Genomic DNA, 24482 nt, shown 5'->3' with positions numbered 1-24482 from the left:
TTTCCCTTGATGGCCTAAGCTCCCTGGCTGCACCACCTTGGCGCATCATGAGTTTAGTAACTGTGCTGCAACTTGGGGGACAGCAGAGCAGGGGCAGAGGCCGTTGTCCACGGGGCATCCGAGCAGTTCAGCTGGAAACAATAAAATGCCAAGATGAAATGGTGAAAAAACTACTTCTGGTTAGACTTAATTAGTTAATTTAAATTACAGTAGCATTTGAGCACCATTTAAATTAATGCAGTTGCATGCATAGAGATTTATTTTTTCCCTCTTGGCAGTGGCTCTAGTGCTAGTCTTGTCCTCATAGTATATTTCTTTTCTCTGTCTCCTTTTCCACCCCTGTTACAATACTGTAGCATCCAGAGCTTTGGCTGGACTTGTAAAAGAGTGCATTTCCAATGCTATACGGTATAGCCTAACCTCAGGCCAAGTTTTAAAAAAGATAAAGCAAAATGTGTTTCTTCATGGCAGACATTTGCCGTAGCTAGCATGGAATGAAAATCTCTGAATCTTTTATCTGTGGCACTTGTGACATAAGCTCCAGAGATCAGGACTCCTGGATCTGTGCAGTGGATCAGTCGATCTTTTATTCTGTAAAGCTGCTGCCTGGGCCAGCCTCCCCATACTCTCATGTTGTTCTTCCCAGCCCTTGGCATTCTGCACTAATAGCGCCGCTGCACCCAGCGGTAGGAGTGACAGGGGCTATAATAACAGTGCCATTAGAGCCGTGTTAAGCAGGTTTGGATGACATAATAGTTAAAATGTCTTGTTCTACCTCTAACTGCCCAGAAAGCAAATATGACAGTGGGATATTTATAGAAAAACAGTGGTGCAGGCACAGTCTTACAGTTAATGCAAAGGGCACCTTTTAAAAAGTGGCCTTGTGCTTTCATTTCACTTCAGCAGGGAAGTAATAGTCCTTGGAGTTGTGGGATGTGTTGTTTAACTAGACCTCTAATCATGTTATGGATGATGTGACTCCAGGAGAATCAGGGGACAAGACCTTTAAGTGTTTTTATCACAGCTTAAGATCTCAGAAAATGTGAACTTAAATAAAAGTATGTTTGGGAGGTTGTTATTGCTGTGTATCCTTTGGAGGATACCTTCTACCGTAGGTTTTTTTTTTTTTTTTTTTTTTAGGAAAAAGTTGCTTTCAGTTATGAAATGTTTGACCAGAAGAGAGCATCAGGTTGGTGCAGTTACTTGTAGACAGTTGTTCGGCTCCTTCTCCTTTATTAAATCCTGTTTGCTCAGGTGCGAGAGAGCATCTGGACTGCAAAGGTAGGAAGCCGTGAGTCACTAACAAACATGAGCTATGAATAAAGTTTGTGGGTAGTTTTCCTGTGAAACATTGGCAACTGGCTACATTCCTCCTTTTTTAGCCCTAATTGTGTTGCACAGTCCAGCTAATGTTCTGGTGTCCATTGTGCTGCTAAGGCACTTTACAGCGCTGGGGCAGAGGGGGAAGAAGTTACTACTTCTTTCCTAGGCACCTGTCCTGGTGCCTAGGAAAATTATGGAAATGAGCCCTTTTGGTGGAAAAAATATATGTGTGTATATACAGGAGCACTGTGTGTATGTCTTCTTGGGTGCTTAGAGCCTCCTGGCATGACAGAGCATTATGAAATTTATGGAGGAGGAGATCAGATGCTAGATCCTGAAGTCTGCAGATATTATGTATCAGATCTCATGCATTCAGTATGAGAGTCTGTGTTGTTACAAGTCTGTCAGCTTTAAATCTCTGCTTGTTGAAATGTTTACACTGGCACTGTGTCGTAACCTTAATATTTACTTTTAGAGACTCTAAGTAGAGGAGGGAAAAGAGAAACCGCCTCTCTCTCTTTATGTCAATTCTCAAGAATGCACTGTAGGTGCTCAGGTGGTTGAGCAAGGCAGGAGCCGGCACTGGAAGGCACTTTTTGTCTTACACACAAGTTTCCTTTTGTGTTCTCTGCTGCTGCTGCTGCTGGGAGGACACAGAGCTGGAAGGTAAATTACAGCTTCGGGGCACCCCTGGGCCTGGAGTGCGGCTCTGCAAGGACTGCCTTGCACAAGGACCAAAAAAGTGAGCCGTTTTTCTTAATCAAGTGAGGATATTGGTGACTGTCTCGTCTGACAGCACTTCTAACTGTCAAAAGGAAGCAGACAATGGCTGTTAGGCGAGGAAATCTGTTTGCCGTAGCCTCCTGTGGGGATAGATGTGAGGTTGCAGGAGGTGTGTGTTGCCTATGCTTGTGTTTCTGCACAGGCCCTTGCTAGGCCCTTCCCGCTGGCAGGGCTTGCAGGCATCGCATGGCTTCAGCACGATGGCCTCGTGGGTGCCCTGTGCGGGTGCAGCTTGGGCGCAGGGCAAAGCGGGCTGAAGCTTAGTGCTGAGCGGCAGCTACATGCTGTGTTTTGTGAAATATCTCTCCTGTACAGGAGGAAATCAAGTCTTGTATTTTTTTTTTCATCTAGAAAATGTTAATTCCAACTTGTTACAGTGGGTTTTCCCTCCAGGCTTAGTATATGTGATCTTTGTGATACTGGTTATGAAGGCTTTTGCTTTTATTCCTTTTCCTAACAGAAGTTAGCTGAAGTAAAATGATCCAGCCATATAGGTCAGTGTCATTTTCCAACTTTTACTCAACATGGTTTCGCTGTTATTAGTCTGTAGATCCCATCAAGTATCAATAGAAGTTTGGAGGCTGGTGCATAAACGTTCATGGTTTTCAGCAGGAAGCACTTGGCTAGGTCGCCGGCCGGCGGGGTCCCAGCTCGTATCTGCCCTGCTTGTGCTAGACCCTGTGTGTGGCTGAAGCGATGCAAACTCGCGCTCGGCTGCAGCAAGCTCCTCCAGCACGGAACAAATCTGCAGTGTGCACAGCTTCACACTCACAGCTCAGCCAGCCTTTCAGAGGACGTTGGTCTCTGCATGACATTCCCTTGCTGAAATGTGTGCAAACAGCATATCAGTTGATATGTGTTCATTTTCTGGTGCCTTTTCAGCATCATTTCCATAAAACTGATGGCTATTGAATACTGTTGAAATAAAGGAATGTTTTCATATCATTCAGCATGGCTCTAGAGGCAGATTGGGAATTAGGTGATATCTTTTTCACAATCAGCAAATATGGTGGACGTCAGGGAATGTGATAGTGGATAAAAATGTAATCCCCTCCGTATATATATATTTTTCTTCTGAGAGACAGGAAAAGGTTATTCAAACAGTACCATTTCACTGCAAAATGAGATTAAATCAGTATTTTTAAGAGACTTTTGAAACAGCTCCTTCTTATGAGATTTCTTTCAAAATTAATTTTTTCTTTGGCCTCCCTATCCCACAAAGTACTACTGTTGCAGGGCCGATCACATATATATCACATGGGGGCAGGTGTATTAAAACTCCTGTTGAATTCGATATGAAATGTATATATGTCGCCAGGGGTCCCTATGCTTCCCAAAGATTATCCTGAAGTGTTAAAAAGGTAGGTATTTTGCCTTTGAGGGGGCCTCTGTGCAGTCAGAGGTTTTGTTGAGAAATTAACAATTCCTCTTTTATTTTTGCTATGCTGTAGCAGGATTTTTATATGCATTTTAACAGTTATTTAAGAGTCCCATATGCTTAGAAAGGAATCTGAATATATATGCCTTTTTTAAAGCTGCATCATAACTAGGTTATTCCATCAATAGAGTAGACTGACTGGGAGTTGCAGTTGGAACAATATGTAAAAATACAGCTTGTAAAAGATTTCCTTTATTAACTGTCATCATCCACAGAATATATGTTCAAATAAACGTTGTGTAATAACTAAATTTGAGATTAATAGGCCCCTTAAGAAACAGCAAAGTCATTCAGGATAGTCAGTGAAAAATAGCCCGTAAGACTGTAACATGCACATATTGTCCTGCTTACATGCTCTCTCTGGTGTCATTCCCATTTATCAATGTCGGCAGGCTCTGTTCTCATTAAAACACTCTTGCACAAAAGCAACTTAATTTTCTTAAGAGAAGAGGACACCTGATTCAATTTAATGCTCAAAACCAGGAATTTGAATATATATATATATATATATATATATTTTCCTGTCTGAACTCAGATGAATAGTTATGAACAGCAACACAGATTAAACCTTATTAGGTGTATTTATATTCTGTTTGCAGGAACAGCTCTGTGGCAAATGGCTTTCTACAGAACTGTAACATCTTATTAATGGAAACAGCAGTTAAGACATGAGCTGTACTAGCACTCGCTTGAGATTTTATTTTTAAATAGATCGAAGGAGTCCTTTAAAGGGACTCTGCCAGTTCATTCAAGCTACTTCTGACATCTTTTTTTCCTCCACTTTTTCTGACTTACATTGATTTAATTGGGGTGACAAAAGTCCCTCTTTTGTTTGGTTCCTGCCCTTACCATCACTTCAATCAGTGTTGTGATCAGTGTTGTGCTCTCTTCCCTCCTTCTATCCTTGTCCCTCCTCCCCACTTTTTTTTTTTTCCTATTTATTTCTTCATCAAAAGGAGACATGTGTCTGTTAAATTCTGTGCTAGTAACCTGGACACTATAAAATGTTACACTACCCCATTCTGTTCTCTCACCTCTCCAGAGCAGCCCTGCAGTAGTTCTGCCAGGATCCTTGTCTTTTCCAGATCTTTATATTCTTGTGGGTTTTTCTCTCTGCTTCACTGTGTCGTGCATTTTAAGTGGAATATTTAGCTTTCCTCTTGGTACCTGGGCTGTATCCTGCCACTGCATGTCTGAAAATGGTGATGCTGAAACTGCTGGTAATTACAGCCTTATGTGACGTCCAAGCTGCTTCGCCTGGAGATGTTTGGTTCCCCTGCCTCAGTGGCTGTGGCCTGGCTGGGCCTCGCTGCAGAGGGGTGGCCAAGGCCCCACATGTCCCAAGGTGCGCGGCGAGTTCTGAGACCTGTCCTGGCACCAGGACTGCCCTGGAGCCCCAGGTGACTGTGCTTGGGAGGAGGGTGGCCTGCCCCAGGGCTGCCAAGTGACACTCAAGTGTCAGACCTTTTAGTGCTGAAACAACTATGATGCCAAAAATACATATATATATTTTCCTTTTTCATGTGGTCCAAGCGTAAAGCTATGAGGTAGTGCTGTCTTTCTGTGCCTCTGCAGTAAAAATAACCACTAGTTCCAGCTGAGTTATATAAAGCCATTTCACTTGAATCTTGTCGGTAATGATAAAATGTCATTGGTTTTGTCTTTTTAATTGTTCATATGAACTGTAGTATTACTGGCCTAGCGGGGGGGAAAAAAAATATTAACAAACCTAGAGCATCCCAACTTTCCAAGACCCAGAAGCTGAATGTGTTCTGTACTTAACTGTCAAAACATTAGCTTGCTTGATTTGCTGATGAATCAGATATACCTGAATGCTGCAGGCACCAGGTACTTGCTGCTGCATTGGGATACATGCCTATGGGAAGCGCTTGGCCCTTTGTGCCTCTGTGTGTGTGTCTGTGTGTGTGTGTGTGTGTTTCTCCTATTTAGACAGAACTTTGTAGCTTTGAGGCCTGTCTGTGATCTTTTTTGCTCTTACTGTTTTGCTGTACACATGTTCCAGGCAGATAAGATAGGAGATGAAAAGGAATGGAGCTTTTCAGTAGGCCCAGGTATGGGAAGAGAAGACTTATTGCCAAGTACAAAATCAGGTTTCACTCAGAGATGGGCTGATTCCTTCTCATATGAAAGCTTTCCACCCTGGCCAATCCTCCCAGGAAAAGCAGAGCAGCAAGAGAATTTCCTCAAGCCTAGTGATGTACTGAGTTGACTGAAATTGTAGCCATTTAATACTGAGTAAATTTGTTGTTTGCTGTATGGCTTATTATTTTAAATTCAAGTGGAGTTATACTCTTCTGTACTAGTGCTGTTAGAGGGCTGACAGTATTTTGGTTGTTCTCTCTGAGTTGATATAAACTTGAATAATTGGTCTAAATAGCACAGGCTGCTTATCTCCACTGCTGCTTTAAAAGGGGTCTGACCTTGCGTTTAAGTACATGGTTATGCATTTATCTTGTGAAAGGCTCTTACCATTGATTTTAGAGAGAACAATCCCTGATTTTAAAAGAAAGTGCAACAGACAGTTTGAAAACACATGCAATTCTGAATTCTAGAATTTTATAATGATATCCAAATGTTTTCACATGTTACTGTTTTATTTAAGGTGACTGCAGGTAGACTGATATCCTTTATAGCAAAAGGAGCAAACATGTAAAAAGTTACACAATAGTGGTGACTAATAAGCCTTTCAAATAGAAAAGGAAATGAAGACACTAGTGTCATGCATCAGCACTAATGTTTGTTTGAAGCATTCCTCTAAGGATTGCAAAGTGCTTTTCAAGCAATGAATTAATTTTGACTATGCGTCATGAGGTGTGTGGGCAATATCATCCCCCTTGGTAGTACAGAGTTGGAAGTGCTGCGTGGTTAAAGTCTACAGGGTCACGCTACTGGGTACCTTTAGTTACAAATTGGAACTGTTGATTCAATTTTCTTTGTTTCATGTTCAACGAGAATCACAAGCATAAGGCCCAGGCTTGTGTGTGTGAGAAATTTAGTTCCATTTTGCAAGAAATGAAAAATCTAAAGAAACCTGCAAATATAGTCAGATGTGTAAATGCTCATTCAGTAAGGCAAAATCATCTGGGTAGCTTCATTTTTGGTCTTTTTGTCTTGTAGTGAGCCTAGAGTCATCTAGTGTGGTCAGTTGCTGACTTCTTGCAGAAAGGGAAGAGGAAAAGGCAAGCTAGTATAACCCAACCAGTTGTGAATGATGACTTTTGCACAAGGCCAGCTGACTATTTGAAACAAAAATATGTCTCTGATTGTTGTTTGTTAGAGCTTGAAAATATAAAGCAGAAACCTGCCTCATGGTTCAGGAAGGAAGGAAGTGAAGAAGTTCGTTTATAGATTGATAATGTCAAGGCAAGAAGAGACCACCAGACCCAGCTAGTTCCTCTCTTTACCACCTTGCCAGATAGAGAAGAGAAATTACAGCATGATTTAAGTGGAAGATTTCATGTCTGCTGTTGAACTTCAAATCAGGGCTGATGGCCACTGGTGTGGCTAAAGCTTCAATGCACAGAGTCCTCCCAGTACATCAGTTCTTCCCAACTATTGCTTTGTTCTTGGTGTATTGTTATAATGACAAGCAAAAAGGCTCAGAGCTGTCTAGCAAGTCCTTCCTCTTGCTTCGTTTGACGTAGTCCAGCAGACTCACCTGCACCGTAAGCAGAGCTTGGCCTGGATCCAGCTGGGATAGCACTGGGTGTTTTTGTAAAATGAAGGTAATTTTTGCATGGTAGAGAGGGAGGAAAGGACTCTTTTTGCTCCCTATCCACTTCATGTGGACTTTACCAGCTTCTTTTCCTGAGGAGGGTGAGAGACATGGTTCTTTATGGCAGACAGAAATATAGCTGTCACTCCACACACAAAATCCACATGAGGAGGAGGGGACCATTAAGTTTTCTCCCAGCCTTCTGGTGCAGAAGTGGAGCCCAGATGCTGCTTGCTTTCAGATCCGCACTGTTGATTTACACTATTTTATATAGGAAAGACTGTTCTGCAAGGAAGGAGGTCTAACGTACACTTGAAAGTCTAAATTCCTCCATGGATTCAGAGGCAGAATCTAATACAGGAGGGCTCTGTGCATTGTCCTCAGTTTGAAGTGAACAAATACATGCAGCCTGTGTAAAAGAATGGCACTTGCTCAACAAATTCAAATTAGGTTTGACTAACTTGATTAGTTATGTGTATGTTTTTTGTTGTTTGTTTGATTTTTATATCAGTGATGATAGTATCTGGAAGAGGGGTGTGTTAACAAAAGACACCTTTGAGGGTGTCTCCTGCATTGAAGTTGATCACATGCCATAGGTTTGTGTGCATGACTGTGATGTTTTCTCTTTTGCCACATGCAAGCATTATCTGTACAGCTTCAAATGCAAGTTTAAAAAATCGTGATGTAATTCACACTTGTTGAAGAATTGTTTTAAGTAGTACTCTCTTGGTTTCAGCTGTGATCTCTGGCAAGAGAAGCTGTTTGGACTTGTGCCGCTTTTTCATGTTCAAAAAAGGAATGCTGATGAGAAAGAGGTGTTAAAATATGTTGCTGTAGTTTACAACTGTCAACTATAATGTTTTATTTAGCTGTATCTATTGAGCCGCTCCCTCCGCAACATGGAGTGCCATATGCCATTGTCTGTGCTAGTGAGCAAGTCAGCAAAGGTTTCCAAATCTGCGCTTGTTTTTGTGTTTGGGCCGCTGAGGAGCTGCGGTCCAGTGCCATCTTTTATTGATAGGGCGAGCAGAGGAGGAATCTAATGAAATTATCAAAGCTTTGAATTAATTATGAACTTGAATAAGAAAGCTAGGCTCTCTGGAGCCAAGGATCTCATTACCCATTCACTCTCATTGCATCCTCTTATGGAGCAGAAGGCAGGTTCAGCTACGGCTCCTACCCTGAATTTGGACTTTATTCAAACTTGCTAAACTCACTAGCATCCACTTGTTATTAATCTGTGGCTGAAAATGTCCAAGGTGATTAATTTGACTCTGCTCTAGATCTTCATGTAGATGGTAGATTTTCCTCCCCCCTTTCCTCTTACCTTTGCCTTGTGGCTTTTCATCATCAGACTGGCTGCCAAACAAGAGTTTCTGTTCTTTCTTGGTAATTGGGGGAAGCTTTTCAAGATTCAAGTTGTAACTTTCTGGAAAATAATGAGTTAATGTTAAGAAATAATACTGCTACCTTGTATTTCCTGGATATTTAGGTAAGCATAAAGGCTTTTAAGGTCATTTCCAAAATTGTTTATTTTCTTATTTTAAAAGACTATGAAGTAAAAAGTAATGATTAGACATTTTTGGCCTTGTAATTTTGCTATTTTTTTGTTGTTGTTCATATTTTAAATTTGCTGGTCAAGTTGCAGAAACGTTAGAATTTGTCAATACTTGTTTATTATGAACAATTAAGTTGTTTTGCTTGCCTTATTGATATCTCTTTAAAAAAAAAAAGCTGTTAAAAACCTATGAAAATGCACTGTTTTAGTTCAGTCAGACTGTATTTATTTTAATCAATAGGTCAATATCCAAAAGCAAATTAGAGCAAAATTAGTGCGACCAAGAGTCTTGTGATTCTCGTTCTTGTAGATATTCCTTTTAAGTCCTCTGGCAAGGATTTTTCCTCTCCCCCTTGCTTTTGCCTGCTTCAGCACATTGTTTATGAATTCATAAACTGGAACCTCTCAGTCTTCATAAGTTACAGACCACTGGCAATTTTTTAAGTCGTGGCTAACTTTGACTACCAGTGTCTGTGTATGTGTATATTTGGAGGCTCTAATAGCTTATTGGGCCAAGGAATGACATTTTATTCCTGTACTACAGCTATTTTACCGTTGCTGATATTTATCTTTTCTCTCTTCAGGCAGCTGCTATATTTAATTCAGCCTTTGGAAGTTTTTTGGTAAGTAATGTGATATTTATACTAAGTAAGTGATTTAATAATATTGTCATTTTAAGCATTGCTGTTCTTATATTGCACTTTTAACATAAATGTTATTGGAATTGTGCAGTTAAGCTGGTTAGAATTTTGAATAATCTTTCAGATTACTTCATTGTTTTGTTATGTGTAGATATTACAGTTTCTTTTCTATTTGTTAAATGCTTGAGAAAAACAATGAATATACTGTCTCTAATCATGGTAAATTAATAATGTGTAAACACATCTTAATTTTCTCCTTAATGGGTTAACAGAATCTATTTTTATGCAGATGCTTCAGACATGGGCGTCAATATATTGATTTTTCTAATAAGGCCCATCAAATGCTCATTATTTTCTATCAAGAGGCCATGGATTTTGAAAAGAAAACATGACCCCGCTGATCAGAGAGTAGATGCTAATTTACTCTGTGACATGTCATTTGTTTAGCATATTTCACTGTCAGTGAAGCTGCTGTGTCTCTGAGGAAGGCACTGAAATAGCTAGAAACAGGGAAACAATCAGTGCAGCTAGAACCATAACTGTTTCTCTAAAAAGCTAAAAAGAATATTTGTGAGTGTGGGTATCTGCAGAGATTCAGAAAACGTGTAAGGAGTTCTTAATGTTTATGAAGAAAGGAAGAATTGTATTGATCGGTTGTTTAGAGAGACATTAATGAATATTAAGGACAAATTAGTTTATGTGTATGCAATCTTCTGAGGGTGCTGCTTTGATTTATTTGGCCAGGCAATAAGTGTAGTGGTATTTTTTATCTTAAAGTTGTGCGTATTTAAAAGTATGTTTTTCCAATTCCAATCTTGTGTCACCAGAAAGAGGACTAATCATGCATTCCTCTTGTATGTTTTCAGTCCTTGGACATAAAAGGAATTAATGGCAAAACAGTGTAAATTAGGAAATTGAGGTCAGAACCACAGGCACAAAGTAATTTTATTATTATTTTAATATCTATTATGATAAGCTAGGAGCTCAGAAACGTAAGGATGTAAATATATACTGCCAAGAGAAAGTTGTGTGCTGTTTATATGTTACACATTGTGGGTTTATAAGTTACACACTATGCTGCTGCTTTTTTGAAAATGTACTTTGAAGTATTCCCCCCTCCTTTATTTAGGAGATGTTTATAAGGTCTTGTGGTTATAGATAAGCATTCACTTGTTAAAAATAGCAGTTCCCAAATGCCTTTTCCTGTTTGTCTCCTAGAGTGTCTTCTTCCAAGGATTAAAAAGTACTTTCTCCCTCAAATTAGAGGATTCCAATGTTGAACTAATGTTTAAGCCTTTGTATGGCCTTGAGGTTGCCCCGCGATGCTCTGCAGGAGCTCTAGATTTGCTGCTGTCCCTGCTTTCCTTTGGGGAGGTTTCCCTGAATACCCAGAGGCCCCAGGTCAGCCGTCATTAGGAGAATCGCTTCTGACTTCAAATAAGAGTGCAGGCCCCAGAGCATCTGACGGCGGTGCTGGATTCCAGTAAAGCTTCATATACGTATTTTAATTTCTAGAACCTAACTGCAGCTCTCTGAAGAAATCCCACTTGAAGGAGCTGGGCTTGTTTCCTTGTTCATATAATACTACTGACACAGACTTGAGTTTCGATCTTTGTTCTATCATTGGAAAGTTTAATTGCTCCTAGGTATGTCTTGTTTCACACTTTGACTGTAGATTCCTTTTTTTGAGGTTAAGGGAGAAGGGAAGTCTGGAGGAGTGAGTGTGATCAAATACAGTTTAGAAATTCCTAAGAAAGATTTTTTTTTGAAAAAATAGTAAAGATCGACTAAAATCAAGCCATGATACCAGCATAGTTTGAAGTTACGATTGTATATGGAAAGTATGTATATAAGACATGAAATAAATCACACATTTATTTAAATTTGTTGTTAAAAACTTTTCAAACAAGATGCTAATAGGATGAGAATGCCACTGCATGGCAGTGGTGGTAGGGTATGGGCTGTAACAGGTAGCTAGAAAGTGGTGTAGGGTCAGCCTGGCCTCTGAGTGAGGGGCTCCTGATTGTCACTCTGGACCTTATTAACTAAGTTTTCCTCAAACAGCTGGAAAAACAAAGAAAATATACACCCTTGTTTGGAATCAAACTTTATTCTCCCGTAAAATGTGAAAATAATTGGCTTGTTTCTGAAAAAAATAATGGGAGTTTCTGGGTGGTTGATATTTTTGGTAATCAGTTTATATCGGTGCCAACACTTGAGAGCGTTGCTAAATAGCATTCATATTTTTCTTACTGCTGTCTGGTGTCTTGTCTGTGCCTCAAACCGAGATGTGTTTATATATCTGTATAAAATATATATTTGTATATATGGGTATATATATCCTAGGGATATATCCTAGGGATCATTTGGAAAGATCAGACTAATGGCAAGGCTAGATATTTTTTTTTTCTTTTTTCCTCTTATTTCTCTGATCCTGCAAAGTGTAGCACGTAGGTGGGTTGTTGCACTTGTGTGCAGCCGCAACAAAGCCAAGAGGACAGTAGGTTGTAGTCTGCTTTCAGTCTATGCCCTGTGGGGCTGATGCCTGTGTGTGATAGTGTAAAACAAGCTGATTTAAAAGGGCTGAATGATGTCAATGTCCTGGGCTTCTTTTTTTTTTTTTTTTTTTTTTTTTTTCTCCTTCAAGAGCAGGAAATGGGCTTTCAGAGCTTAAACTGTGAAACAAAAAGTTGTCTGTAAGAAAGGTCTCAGTTTAATGTTAGGCTGATGCTGAGATGAGTTTACTCAGGTGGTAAAAAGTGCATTTTGGTATACAAAATGTGTAACTGCTGAGTGTATATTGATAAGCAGAAATAGCTTCTATTAAGTAATGTTTTCATGAGAAAGGAGGAAAAAAACCTATCAACCAAATACAAAGTAAAATTCCTGTTAAATTTCCCCAAAACATGTATTGCTGTAAATATGAATGCACAACACGGTATTGTACGTATTTATGCTCAGTTTAACTATGTCTCAGGTGTAATTAAAACATAGTGTTTTAAAGAACTAATTGTTACAGAAAACTGGTTTTGTGTAGCTAGACTGGTAATAACTAACGATAGCTGAATTCAATTTACATAAATTTCAGACCAAGAGAATATTTAGAATCATGCCACAGAGGATTGCTCGGAGTGTGAAGCTTAATAGCAATATCTCCTCCCCCTGTTTAAGCAGTTTGGTTTACAGTAATTGAGGAACATAATAAGCGATTGGAGTTTTTCCTCTTAATGGGGCTTTAATAAAATCTTATAGCGTCTTACTAATACCAGGTGGTTGATTATCAGCAAGGTTGCTACTGTAATGCATGCAAATGCGTGCTAAGATCTGCTGAGTTCAAAAACACCGAGGTGGCTGCTTCCACTTGTAGGTGAGGAGCTTTTGCCACTAAAGGCTAACGAAATGGACTGGGGTGTCAAATGTGTCTGCTGAGGTTCTTAGCGCTGTGTGTATTACTGTGCTTCATGAGCTTTCTGCTGTGCTGCAGCAGAGAAATAACACTTGTAGAAGTCTGAAGCACGGAGCTGTAGGTAGGGTAGCTGTAGGTAGGTTGTTTAGCTGGCTGGCTCGGCTCTGTTGGCTTTAAGATCACCGAGGCTTAGCCTGTGTTTGGGGCCATTCTTGCGATGGAGGGAACTAACTTAAGGCTTTATGGTTTGCAGCCAGGCTGCAATCCGTGTGCATGGCGGAGAAGAGAACCCAAACTGGAGGAGAGAGGATGCCTTCACAAAATGCTGTGCTCTGCTGGGCTGGAATCCTTATCGTCTGATTCCCCTCCTGCCTCTCATTAATCTCCTTTCCACTTGAGACAGTGGGCTGGAAGCTCAGGAGAGTATCCAGCTTGTGATGTGAGTGAATGTTGTCTGATTTCTTGGCAGCTTGGGGTTATGAATAATAGGTTTGAAAGGAGTAGTCGTCAGCCTCCCCTTGAACAAAGAGCTGTGACCAAAATCTGGAGGTCTGTGGTGACAAGAAATTAAGAGGAGCAGAGAGGATCCAGAGGACTCTGCTTTAGTAACCGCTTGCTCTCCTGAAAAAGGAGCAAAGGGCAGCCTAAAATGAAAATGTTGACTGAGACTTCTTATGATGCTATTTTGGATTAATTTAGCTTTCTATATTGAAAGGTGGAATAAAGCATATGCCTAGGATACATAAGCCCCATTCCAGGTGCCCATCAGTTCATTAAATCTCCTTTGTCCAAATTAAGTATATATTTATGTATGACTTTGCTGTGTTACCTGGCCAGCTCTTTCTAAGGGAACAGAGCTGGTTCTTATTACTTAAAAGCTCAGTAGCTTAATTTTTGGAGCAGTCACTTTGCTGATCAAACCAAGGATAGTGTTTTTTAAAAAGTAAATCTAGAAGCGTACATAAAAGTGAGCTTCTCACGCATACGCAACGCTTTCTTGGTTAATGAAAATGTATGGAATTCTTATCTACTCTGTTTTAGCAGGCATAATGATTTACACAGCCTGACAGCACTAGTGCAGCAAGTAAATGCATTAGTCACTGTGTCCATTTTTCTTGCAAATTTGTGACACAGATTTAATTATGGGAATGACCAGCAACTTACAAATCTAATTTTGGTAGGCTGAGCCAACTTTTTATTTTAATAACAATGGATTTTTTAGCAATGATTTCATTACTATTTAAAGAAATCCACCAATATGAAAATAACCAATTGGCTGAATTTATTTTCTCTTAATGGATGCTGAATGGTTTCATTTTATTATTTTAGTATTTTTCAAATCTTAGTTATTTCTAGGGTAAGCTTATCTGGATTAATTACTTTTAGAGCAAAGATTGTAAATATTTTTTTCTGAAACCAGGCCAAGGTTTCTGTGCCCCCTTGTTTCCTCTTTACTGTGTCTGTACAGTATGAAAGGGGCAGAACAGTCTTGAGGGATTCCCCTTTTACCTCACTAGCTGTTTACATGAAGATCTTGCCAAGGTAGTTGGTTCACAACAGCTCCTGAGTTACGGATTCAGTATTATTTGAAGAGTAGCTGCTGCTGCTTTTTGATGTGCCACTGGGCTCTTAGAAGTCATCTCCTTCGCCTCGGTGTAGCAGTACCTTTGTGCTGCTGGATGGGGCTCTTGCTTTAATTCTGGCAGTTCCCTCTGCCCTAAGATCTCCCTGTTAATCAGTGCCTTAGGAAGCCACCCCATCCTCAAAGGATGGGCTTTTGCATGAAGGGAAGGGCATATCTCAGCAGGAGTGATTCTTTGGACAAGCTCTTAGGTACAAAGCAGGAATAGTTTGGATTCCTTGGAATTCAGATCATCTTGGGAGCTACTCATTTTGCTTTACTATAGCTCCCTCAAATTTGTGGCCTGTGTTCAGTTCTCTCTTTATCATTAAGCATCCTCATTTTGATGTTTGCTAGTTTCATTTGTAACCTCAGTGCAGGCATGGGCTTCATCAATTGTTTCCATCTGCCACGTAATGCTTTAAAGTGTGTCAGCTTGTATTCTTACAGCATATTGGTGCTTGCACTTTGTAGCATGCCTACTTCAACATTGAAGTTTGAGTTAGCACCTGTTATTTTGGTGCAAGAAGTGCAAAACAGCAGAGCTCACTGTGCTAGAGACCTGTTAACGTAGCCTTGTTCAGAGTGATGACCTGCCTGCTGTCCTGCCTTTCACAGAGCTACCAGAGAGTATCCTCTAGAAGACGACAGAGTCTCAGTGCTTTTTCAGTTTTCCCTTTAGCTTTTGCTACTAAGCAATTGTTTAATTAACCTTCCTTTGTCTTATGGGATTCAGGCAACCAGTTCTGAAAAAAGTATTTCAGGTTAGCAAGAAATGGAGCATTAAATGTATCTCTCTGTGTTCTCTTTGCAGCCTAAAAGTAATTATTATCTTTTTAGGGAGAAATTCATTTGGATCTTCTGTTTTGTTGCTGCTCTATCATATGGTAATTAACAGTAGGCAGGATTTTTTCCTGCACCTACTTTTTTTCTAGTCAGCAACCCCATCCAGTGCTTTTGCTCGGTGTGGTATTTGGTGACCATTTTATGAGGGAGTACATTGAATTTCCCCTTCTCTCATTATTGCTGGTTTCCTGGATAAACAGATTCTTGAGGAAAGAAAAATCCTCAGCTGAAGGTGTACGTACAGTAGCATTTCTTGAGTTAATAATAATAAAATAATTATTATAATAAATAATAATAATAAAAAACAAGCAGCAAAAGTAAAAGTTGCGGGAGAGATTTTAGAGGCAGAATTGGGCATGTTTGTTGCAAATCAGAAGGATAACCTGAGAGTTCAAGATTGCAAGGAAGAATGAGCAAAGAATTTCAGCAGCTAAAACTGAGCATTCAAAGTGCCTAAAATCTTGTGGTCTGGTGTCCTACTGTGAGCACATACTGTGTGGGAAGCAGAGGTGAGTGAGTGTCCTCAGGCTGACTGTGGTACAATCATCTCTCTTGTCAGTGGAATTGAATGCTGGAGCCTACAAAGAAATCTGGATTCCATCTTAAATGATGCGGAATAATAAAATTGTAACAGTTTTCATCCTTAGTAACTAGCTAGAGAACATCTCCAGGAGGAAAATTGTGTTTTTTATTATTATATGAACAAGCAGTTCCTTGGATTGGTGTGTACCTTGGTGCCTGTATACAGTTTTGGCATAAAATTGGTTGGAGTACTTTTATTGTAATTTGTAAAATCCATGACTGGCCTCTTTGCTGTGAAAATACAGCATTTCTGCCAAAGGGGTATGTTTGTTTCAGGGTATTTTTGGTTTTCTTTTCTGTTGGTTACTGGCTAGGAATTGAAAAATCAATTGAGTTAGGGTGGAATTTGTGTGCAGATTGTAGTGTTGGAAAGATCCTATTACTAGTTTGAGTGTTTTCTTATCTACTGTTTTGTAAAGGGATCTTCTTTCTTTTCTCCAAGACAAAGTCAGCAAGAAAAGATAGTAAAATTAACAGGAAGGAATATCAGTAATTTTCTTAGAAATTAAACTGTCCCACTTGTAGTTACATTGCTGAAACTTGTACCCTGGAACCATATCATATCACTTAAAAGCAGCTTTAAAAATTTTCACATTGAAAAGCAGCCCTGGGAGGTTTCTTTGGAGAAATATTTCTGTTTAAGCAGGTGAAAAATTATGCTCCAAAATTTTGAACTGTTTCTTTGTTTAGAGAAAAAAAAAAAGAGAGAGAGACTAAATTCTCACAGTAGTTTTGGTTCTTTACACTAATTAGTGCATGGAGAAGTTGAGAAGGGAGACAGTATGATTTTTTGCTTTTTATTTTTTTTTCTTTCAGTAGTGGGTTATAGCACTAAAAGAACCACTCTAGGGTGATGGTTGTGTACAAACATGTAATCTTTTGTGCTGGTTCAAGGGTAAATGTTCCCCACAGAAAGATTTGGAGATGGGCAAAATATGTAATTTTCCCCCTCCCTTTTAAAAAAATCATCAGGAAGAAATGAAAATATTTTTGGAATCGACTGCTTATGTTCTCCCAAAGTTTTAAATTCTGTTTGAAACAGAGCAATGATCTTTCCCTCCAGCCTTTCATCTCTTGCATGACAAAAGGGTAAATGGAGAGAACTCACCCCTATAATTTGGAGCAGAAATGTTTAAGCATCTGTGTTCTCCTGCTTCAGCAGCACTTTAGACTGGTGATACTGCAGGAACGAACCGTTTCGGCTCATATATGCTTTTGATCTGCAATGCAATTTGGTCTTTTGAGGAGTCGCCAACAGGGATGCCCTGATGCATAATGGAACCTGGAGCCGCTCTTCCTTCTGCCTCCACCAAGATTGGCTTCAGCAACTAGCAAAGGTTAAATCTTAGAAAGCAGTAGGCACATTTCATGACATCCCCCTACAAATGGCAGTACTAATGCTGAATTGTTGTCTGCTTACCTTCTTTTATTGTAAGTTGACTTTCTTGGGGGGAAGAAAAAAAAAAAAGGTTATTAGGTTTCTTTGCTGTTTCTTTGCCTGGATTTGGATGTTTTTATTTCTGCTGTTTGTTTTGAACAGTGTCTCCCCAGACTGTTAGTCCCCAATCTCATTGGATAAAGAGGGACATTTGACAGTCATTACCATGTGACAAATACTGCGTTAGTGGAGATGCTGAAAGTGAGGCCAAAAATTTTATCCAAGCTTTATCCAGAGAAGGAAATGCCTATCATAAAACTTGAACTTGCTTTGGAAATTTGTATTTATTATTTCCGACCTTTTATTTCTGAAGAGCCATGCTTGTGCTGTTGCAGAGAGGCTATTTTCGTTGTTTTTTCCTTAAGGTCTTCACAGTTTCAAGATAATCCACAGTTATTGTCCTTAATGGATCCAGAATATTCATTCTGGAATGAGATGTGAGCAAATTCAATTCCTTTCCACCTCCCTGGGTCCTCTTTCCTGATACTTCATTCTGCTTTCCTCCTTGCCACTCCTCCTCTGCCCCTCCAAAAAAAAAAAAAAAAAAATTATTCTCCTGAAGCCAAAAGCTTAGGCATAAGTACATTTTTCATTTGTTGCATCTGCTTTTTAAAAGGGTTGTAACATATAATTCCTTTTCTAAAATATTTTTCTAAAGGTACATGAATGTCCTACTAAAGGTAATGTGGAATAAAGGAATATGGTTACATCATGTTGCTTCCCTGCTGCTGGGTGTAAAGTCAAACTAGTTGATCTTCTGACTTTATCAATGAAAAATGGATTATGTCATACAAAATAGGGCCATGCTGACAGCACAGTATGTGAGCTCTGGCAGGGCTAAGCATTTGACAGGACTATTTTATTTCTCAGTAAAAATAATGCTTTATTTGTATCTAAGTGTAGTGCCCATGGCATGTCAAATAGAAATAATTTTATACCTTAATATATAATAAAGAAACTTCTTTATACCTTAATAGCTTTATACCCTTGATATACTTTAAGATGGAATTGTTCCTTTATTGATTAACTGTGCCTCATACTGTTTGGGAAGCTCAACAGTGACCATCTTCCCTGGATGTCTTTCTCCTTCGAGGCTCTACCTTGGCAGAGGCCGTGCATCCATGGATGACTGGCAATAGCTTTTGTGCCCAGGATGAGCCCACTGACTGCAGCTGCATGTGGTATCACTCCCACTGCTTGTTCTCCACGTACCCCTTTGCACTGCTGGGTGATGTGGGCGCTGGCACTGGCACCCCCTCGAGCAGTGCAAGTCATTGGAGCTTCTTCCTCCCGGTGCATGTGAGAGGCATGTGCTGGTGGCCTGAAAACCCACACCCTGGTGCACCTCATTGCTTGCCTGTGGGCTCATTTATTTCCCACGGTTTTGCTCCTGTATGGAAAATTGATGTTAACTATTTGAAGGAGAAATATGTTATATAGGATTAGATGAGTAATGTGAAAACCAGAGTTTTTTTAAAAACCCAAACTTTGTAATAAAATGGGATGTCAAATATATGAGCATGTCTTTCAAGAAATGATCAAAAACATGTGAAAAGTTTCATATCCTTTTTAAAGTCAAATAATTATCCCCCATCATATAATTTTTTGTTAGATGGACAGTATGAAGATGAAAGAAGATTTTATAGATAACATTGCACTTCACAGCTGACTGAAGCGTGTGTTAGAAATGCAGATGAAGTGTACTGACTAAAGACTATATAAATTTGAAGTGAAAATGCAAGTGGTCTGCTTGCAGTGCCCTGCACGTGTGAGGTTTCAGATAGTTAAATTATTAATTTTATTATGTGAGATAGTTCAGCAGTTAGAGGAGAGTTGCCTTTTGTATTTAAGGTTTTTTTTCCTTGTAACATCTTTAACTGTACTTGATGAGGGAGTGTGTGTGCAGCTGGTTACGTGCATAGTGTACGCCTATTTGCAGGTTATTTGCAGCATGTGTTTTACAGGAATTTGTGCTCTAAACACAATGGTGCTTAAATAGAATTTCTATAAACCAAGGAGGCTGAATGTCAGTAATGTTGCTGCACAAAGCTACAGACGGTGGGAAATTTTATTGGGGCCAATTCTTTTAAACACTTCAGTGAAAATGGTAAAAGATGTTAATTTACTTCTTCACAGTATGTTGTAGGTTTGGTGTGGACTATTGCTTAGTCTGCTCAGTCAGTTAATAAAATACAAGCATGTTTGTTGCTTTTTTTTTATTTATTTATTTTGACTCCCTCTTCTTAACAATGAGAACATGGGCCTCCCAGTAGAATTGGCCCTGGTGCCTGGCACCCCAAGTATTTTGCCTTTCAATTCCAAAATCTAGCTGATTGGTTTATGTATTCAAGTCAGAGAACTAAAATACGATTTCATCATTAATACCTCGTTTTGTTTAGGCCCCAAAGCAAAGTACTAATGGGGACTTGTCCTCCCCTCGTTCATAAACACCTGTCAAAATCGGATGTGTTACTCTGAAGGCGTTTGGAAAAATAACTTATTAGAGTCCTACTGCCTCAAGTCGTGGCATGTTTATTGCACCAGAAATGCCTGCAAAGCATCATGCTGGTTTCTTTTATTTTTCAGTCTGATCTTTTAACTCTCCAAATTAAAATTGTTATGCTAATTCAGACAGCAGCATAGCTATAGTGCTAACTGAACTTGTGTTAACATCTCAAACCGATGTTGTAATATATGGAACATTATGCCATCTTTTATATAAAGTTTGTTTTATTTGTTGTTGATGTTATTTTCACATTCCTTTAAATCTCTACAGCCTTTCCCAAATAATTATGGTGCTTGCTTGTAAGAATAGAAAAGGCCATAGTTTATCACTGACAGGAAACCACTACAATCTTATGATAAATCTGTTTCATAAATCTGTTCAAGCAGCCTAAAGTAGTGAGTTCTGGATTAGTCTTCTCTGCATATGTTTTGCTGCAGTGGTAGTCACTGTCTCTTCACACAGACTGTCCACATAAGCGGTGTGTATAGTTGGCACGTGCATTTCTTAAAGCCCTGTCAGAGCAGAAACAAGGAGCGCTGAGCAGAAGGGCATCTGAGGAGGCAGAGCAGAGGTTGGCACTAGGGAACCGTGTGGGGCAGGAGGGCTGTGGGCAGCAGTAGGTCTCACTTAGGACATACTAGAGAAGCAGCAGGACAAGCAGTTGGCAGCCTGTGGGGCGGGAGCTCTCAGGCAGAGGTGGCTTTGGGATGGGAGGGAGGAAGAAGGGCAACTTGTGCATTGGGACAGACTGGGGCTACCCGGAGGCATCCCTGTCCATTATTTCTGTTATTACCGGAGGAGGATGCACGTGCCACCGCTGTCCCTTCTGCTCCCTGGGTGCACGGCTGGCGTGTGTCGTCCATCCAGGGCTGTTCAGCCTCCTGCACTTGCTCCTTTCCATCAGAAACACCAGAGCCTGTGCATGAGGGGTCCTTTGAGAGCTCGCGCTAACGGAGTGTGTTGAGGCTGCGACAGGAACAGAGCACTTCAGGGTGCTAACATGCAGTGGGAACTGCTGCAGTGATAGACTTTTGAATTAGATTTTGCAGGCTGATTCTGTTACACGTCTCAATAGGAAAATAATTGTTTTATGGAACTGTGTGATAAAGTTCTTGAGTGGAACTCATAGGGACTTTTTATTGCTAATCAGGCAGTAATCTTGTAAAGCCTTTGGACACTATCCTTCAGTGGTTTGTATATGGATTACTTTAAATCATGGTGAAGAGCTTATCAGCTGAAGAGCTAAGATACTGAGCTATGTCTCATTCCTGTAGTTAAGACTCCTCAAATCTCTTAAGTTTATTGCCTGAATTGTTTTTAAAATGGAGATAGGACAAATATTTTGAGGTGCTTTTCTGGTATTGCAAGTACAGCAGTAGCTCCCACAGTGTTTAAGCTTTGTAGTAGAGCACCAGTCCTTCTGCTACTCAGGATCTGCGACGCACGCTGAATTGTGGGGTCACAAAAGTGAGGGGTTTAAAAGTGCATGGACAGAAAAGATAACGCAAGAATTAGGGCTGGCTTTTAAAAGATAATTTTCTTTTCCTGAAATTGTTCCTCATTGCTTTCGAGTAATTGTATTTCCATCCAGGGACAAGCATATGAACAATGGTTAAGTTAAATTAGAAAGAAGTACTATTATTCCAGCACAGAAGTGTCCATAGCTGGAGTTGCTCTAGATTAGCTGTTGAACAAATGCCTGAATTTAATCTTTATTGCACTAACAAGACAAATATCTCCAAAGATTATATGCTTTCTGTGCTTCCCACTGGCATGTGCAAAAGGGTGTTTTCCACTGAGATCTAGTGTTTGTGCACATAACTGACTGTTCTGTGTGCAGAAGTGTTGGATTTTCACTTATACGTATAAATATTTGAGTCAAGCAAATAGCTCTATCTACTTAGGCTGTAATCTCGTGCTGTATATGTGTTTACAGCAGCATCCTGCGTAGCCGGCACTGCTCTGCATTGCTGACTCCCCATCCCGCTTCCTGATGTGCTCTCGTAAACACCCCTGTGCGTGAATAAATGATAAGAATGGGGAGAGAAGAAACCTTTTCAGTATAATTCTCATGACAGTATCTTTTTAGAAGCTGGGATTTTTATTAGAAACACTCCGAGATTTTATTGTGTAAATTACAGGAAAAACATTTCTGAAGTCCTTACGAAAGAACCATTCTTTTCTCCTGCATCATGATAAATGTAGCAATTGTGTGTGTATACTAGAGTAGATCATATTGAACATCCCCTGAGCTCCGTTTGCAGACAAGTCCTATCTCCACCGTGACAAAATTCCCATAAGAGTTTAAATTATTAATGCCCTGGAATCTGCGGGGTTCAGCAGATATGTTCAGTGTTATTGATGGCAAACTTTATCCCTTTTATTTCTAAGACATATAATGAAATAGGGAGTCCCTTGAATAACTGCATTTCGTGTTTAGGCTAATTTTGTAGAGGCCAGTGGGCTTTCCCTTAATGTGTGTAAATACAATTTTTCTCTTTTATAGCAGCCTGCATGGTTGATGGCAATGAGACTGATTTGGCACTAATTTATGAATCCTTCCAGCATTCTCTGTATGCTGCACCCTATGAGGGCAAGATGCTCTAATTACACTTACTCTATATAATGAGAGCTTTTAATGACAATTACTGATTGTAGTTACGGATGTTTAGGGACCTTTTTTTCTTGCTTAAGAAGATGTATTGACTTTCGCAAGAGAAGACTTTATCGTCACTTTAGGCAATCTCTCTCCTCCCCCATTCCCCCCAGTCTTTGCAACTGATGGGCTGATTGGGAAACTGCTAAATTGTAGCCACAGAGAATTATTGTTCAGTTAATTTAAGGTTTAGAGCCATCATTTTTCTCTGTTTTTTATTTCTGAAATCAAATCTGCTCATCCACACATTCTCTTTCATAACAATTTAATATTTAGAGTAATGTTATACAAGTTGCATTTGTTTTATATAACAAGATAAAACCCCACTTCACACTAAATATGTTACTGTCATGTTAAGCAAAATGTTTGCAAAAGCTTCATTTTTCTTTTAATGTACTGATATAAATGATATTTTAATATGAGACTGCCAATTTTAAACAGGATTAGATTTAATCTTTGTTCTAATTTTTCAATTAGATTAATTATAGGGGGAAACCCCGAGTCTCCTTCCAGTCCAGATTGCAAAATGCCTTACATAGGTCCTGCTCATCTTTTTTTTTTTTTTTGTTTTCTTCTTTGATAAATCCATAAGCGTACTTCTTATTGACTGTTATCTTTAAATATAAATACACATTTGAACAGCTTCCAGTTTAGCTGTCACTTGAGGAAGTGAGCTGTGAGTACTTGAAAGATCAGCTTGACCCTTTGAGGAAGGGATGGCTGAAAAAATGGTTTTCCTTTCACTTATTAATTGAGGGAGAGAATTAAAGTTTTGCGGGCTGGAAGTCCTGCACTGATGGAGAGAGTGTAGCCACTTTGCAGTTCCAGGGAAGCAAAAGGAGAAATTGCGAACTCCGCATCCTTCACGGCGCTGTTTGTGGTGTTCATTCCCACACGTGCCCAGCAGCTTGGCATCCCTTCTGCTGCACTAACCTACCTAGCAGTGGGGCTGGGCCATTGGCTGGAAGACAGACCTGGTCTAGGTTTTAGAGTAATCTTTTTTCAGGGTTATTGCAATGTTCTGATGTTTTATTGTTTTTTAAATCCTGACTGTGTCTATGGCCTGGCTCTTCATACAGCCAGCTCAGGTGAGGGGGTGGTATTTGGTAGGTGGGAGCAGGAATTCGAGGTCAGAGGAGGGAGAACAGTGGCAACTTCTGAAACTCATTTCCTGTTGAAGATAATTCTTGGGGAATCGCAACATCGGAAAACTCTTGTGTGTAATGCTTTATCTGTATGGCACACAGGCCTCAAAGCTTTAAATCAGATCTCAGTATTTTACTATTTATGTATCCTTCCCAGGGATCTTTGGATCTTCCTGAAAGCTCTTTCTTATAAGGATGTAGACTAGTAATCTGAAAACAAGTCTGAAAGGGTTGGGTATGTAAAGTAGACAGAGTTTTACTCCATAACTAGAGAGAGACAGCTCTGAATAAATGACAACTTGAGTTAATAAAAACACCTACTTGAGGTGATATCTTGGATGTCTCATGTCCTCTCTAATGTGCTGTTGAGCCTTTCACCTGTAGCTGTGGTGCAATTAACGGTTGTTTCTGGGTAATGAAGATAAGGTAGCCTTTTCTGGAAACAAGTTGGTGAGTGGGTTTGAGGTTACATCCTTTTCACAAGCTTATCAGTATAACTGCAGGCTGTCTGGGTCAGAGGATGATGGTTTGCATGGAACCTGCCACAGTGAGATCTTCCTGTGAGGCCCCACAGAAGAATTAGAGTGGTGCAACTTTTATTTCCTACAGCTTGGAACAAGGGTGCACATGCATTGGCTAGGCGAAGGCTGTTCCACGTAATGCTTCACAAAAAGTTTCTGCAGTAAGTCTAGCTAGAACCACTTTACTGTGAGATCATTAGGAGTGCATCAATTTCAGAAGGTTATTGAATAAATAAATAATAAACTCAACTTTTTAAAAGAAATGTCATGATTTGAGAGCTA

At 39.8% G+C, this 24482-nt stretch overlaps 1 protein-coding gene across 1 annotated transcript in view; it reads left to right on the top strand.

Annotated features, from left to right (window-relative positions):
* Positions 1–24482, top strand: part of SLC10A7 (solute carrier family 10 member 7) — a 125560-nt gene that overhangs the window by 32885 nt on the left and 68193 nt on the right. Inside the window, exon 5 of the mRNA XM_088526582.1 lies at positions 9423–9461. Within this exon, the coding sequence (XP_088382708.1) occupies positions 9423–9461 (39 nt within the window). The remainder of the gene's footprint in view (positions 1–9422; positions 9462–24482) is intronic.

The sequence above is a fragment of the Tinamus guttatus genome, unplaced genomic scaffold (genome assembly GCF_059628265.1).
Source record: "Tinamus guttatus ecotype Peru unplaced genomic scaffold, ASM5962826v1 Tinamus_guttatus_pri_ptg000247l, whole genome shotgun sequence".
Classification (NCBI taxonomy): domain Eukaryota; kingdom Metazoa; phylum Chordata; class Aves; order Tinamiformes; family Tinamidae; genus Tinamus; species Tinamus guttatus.
This window is presented reverse-complemented; position numbering and strand designations above follow the sequence as displayed.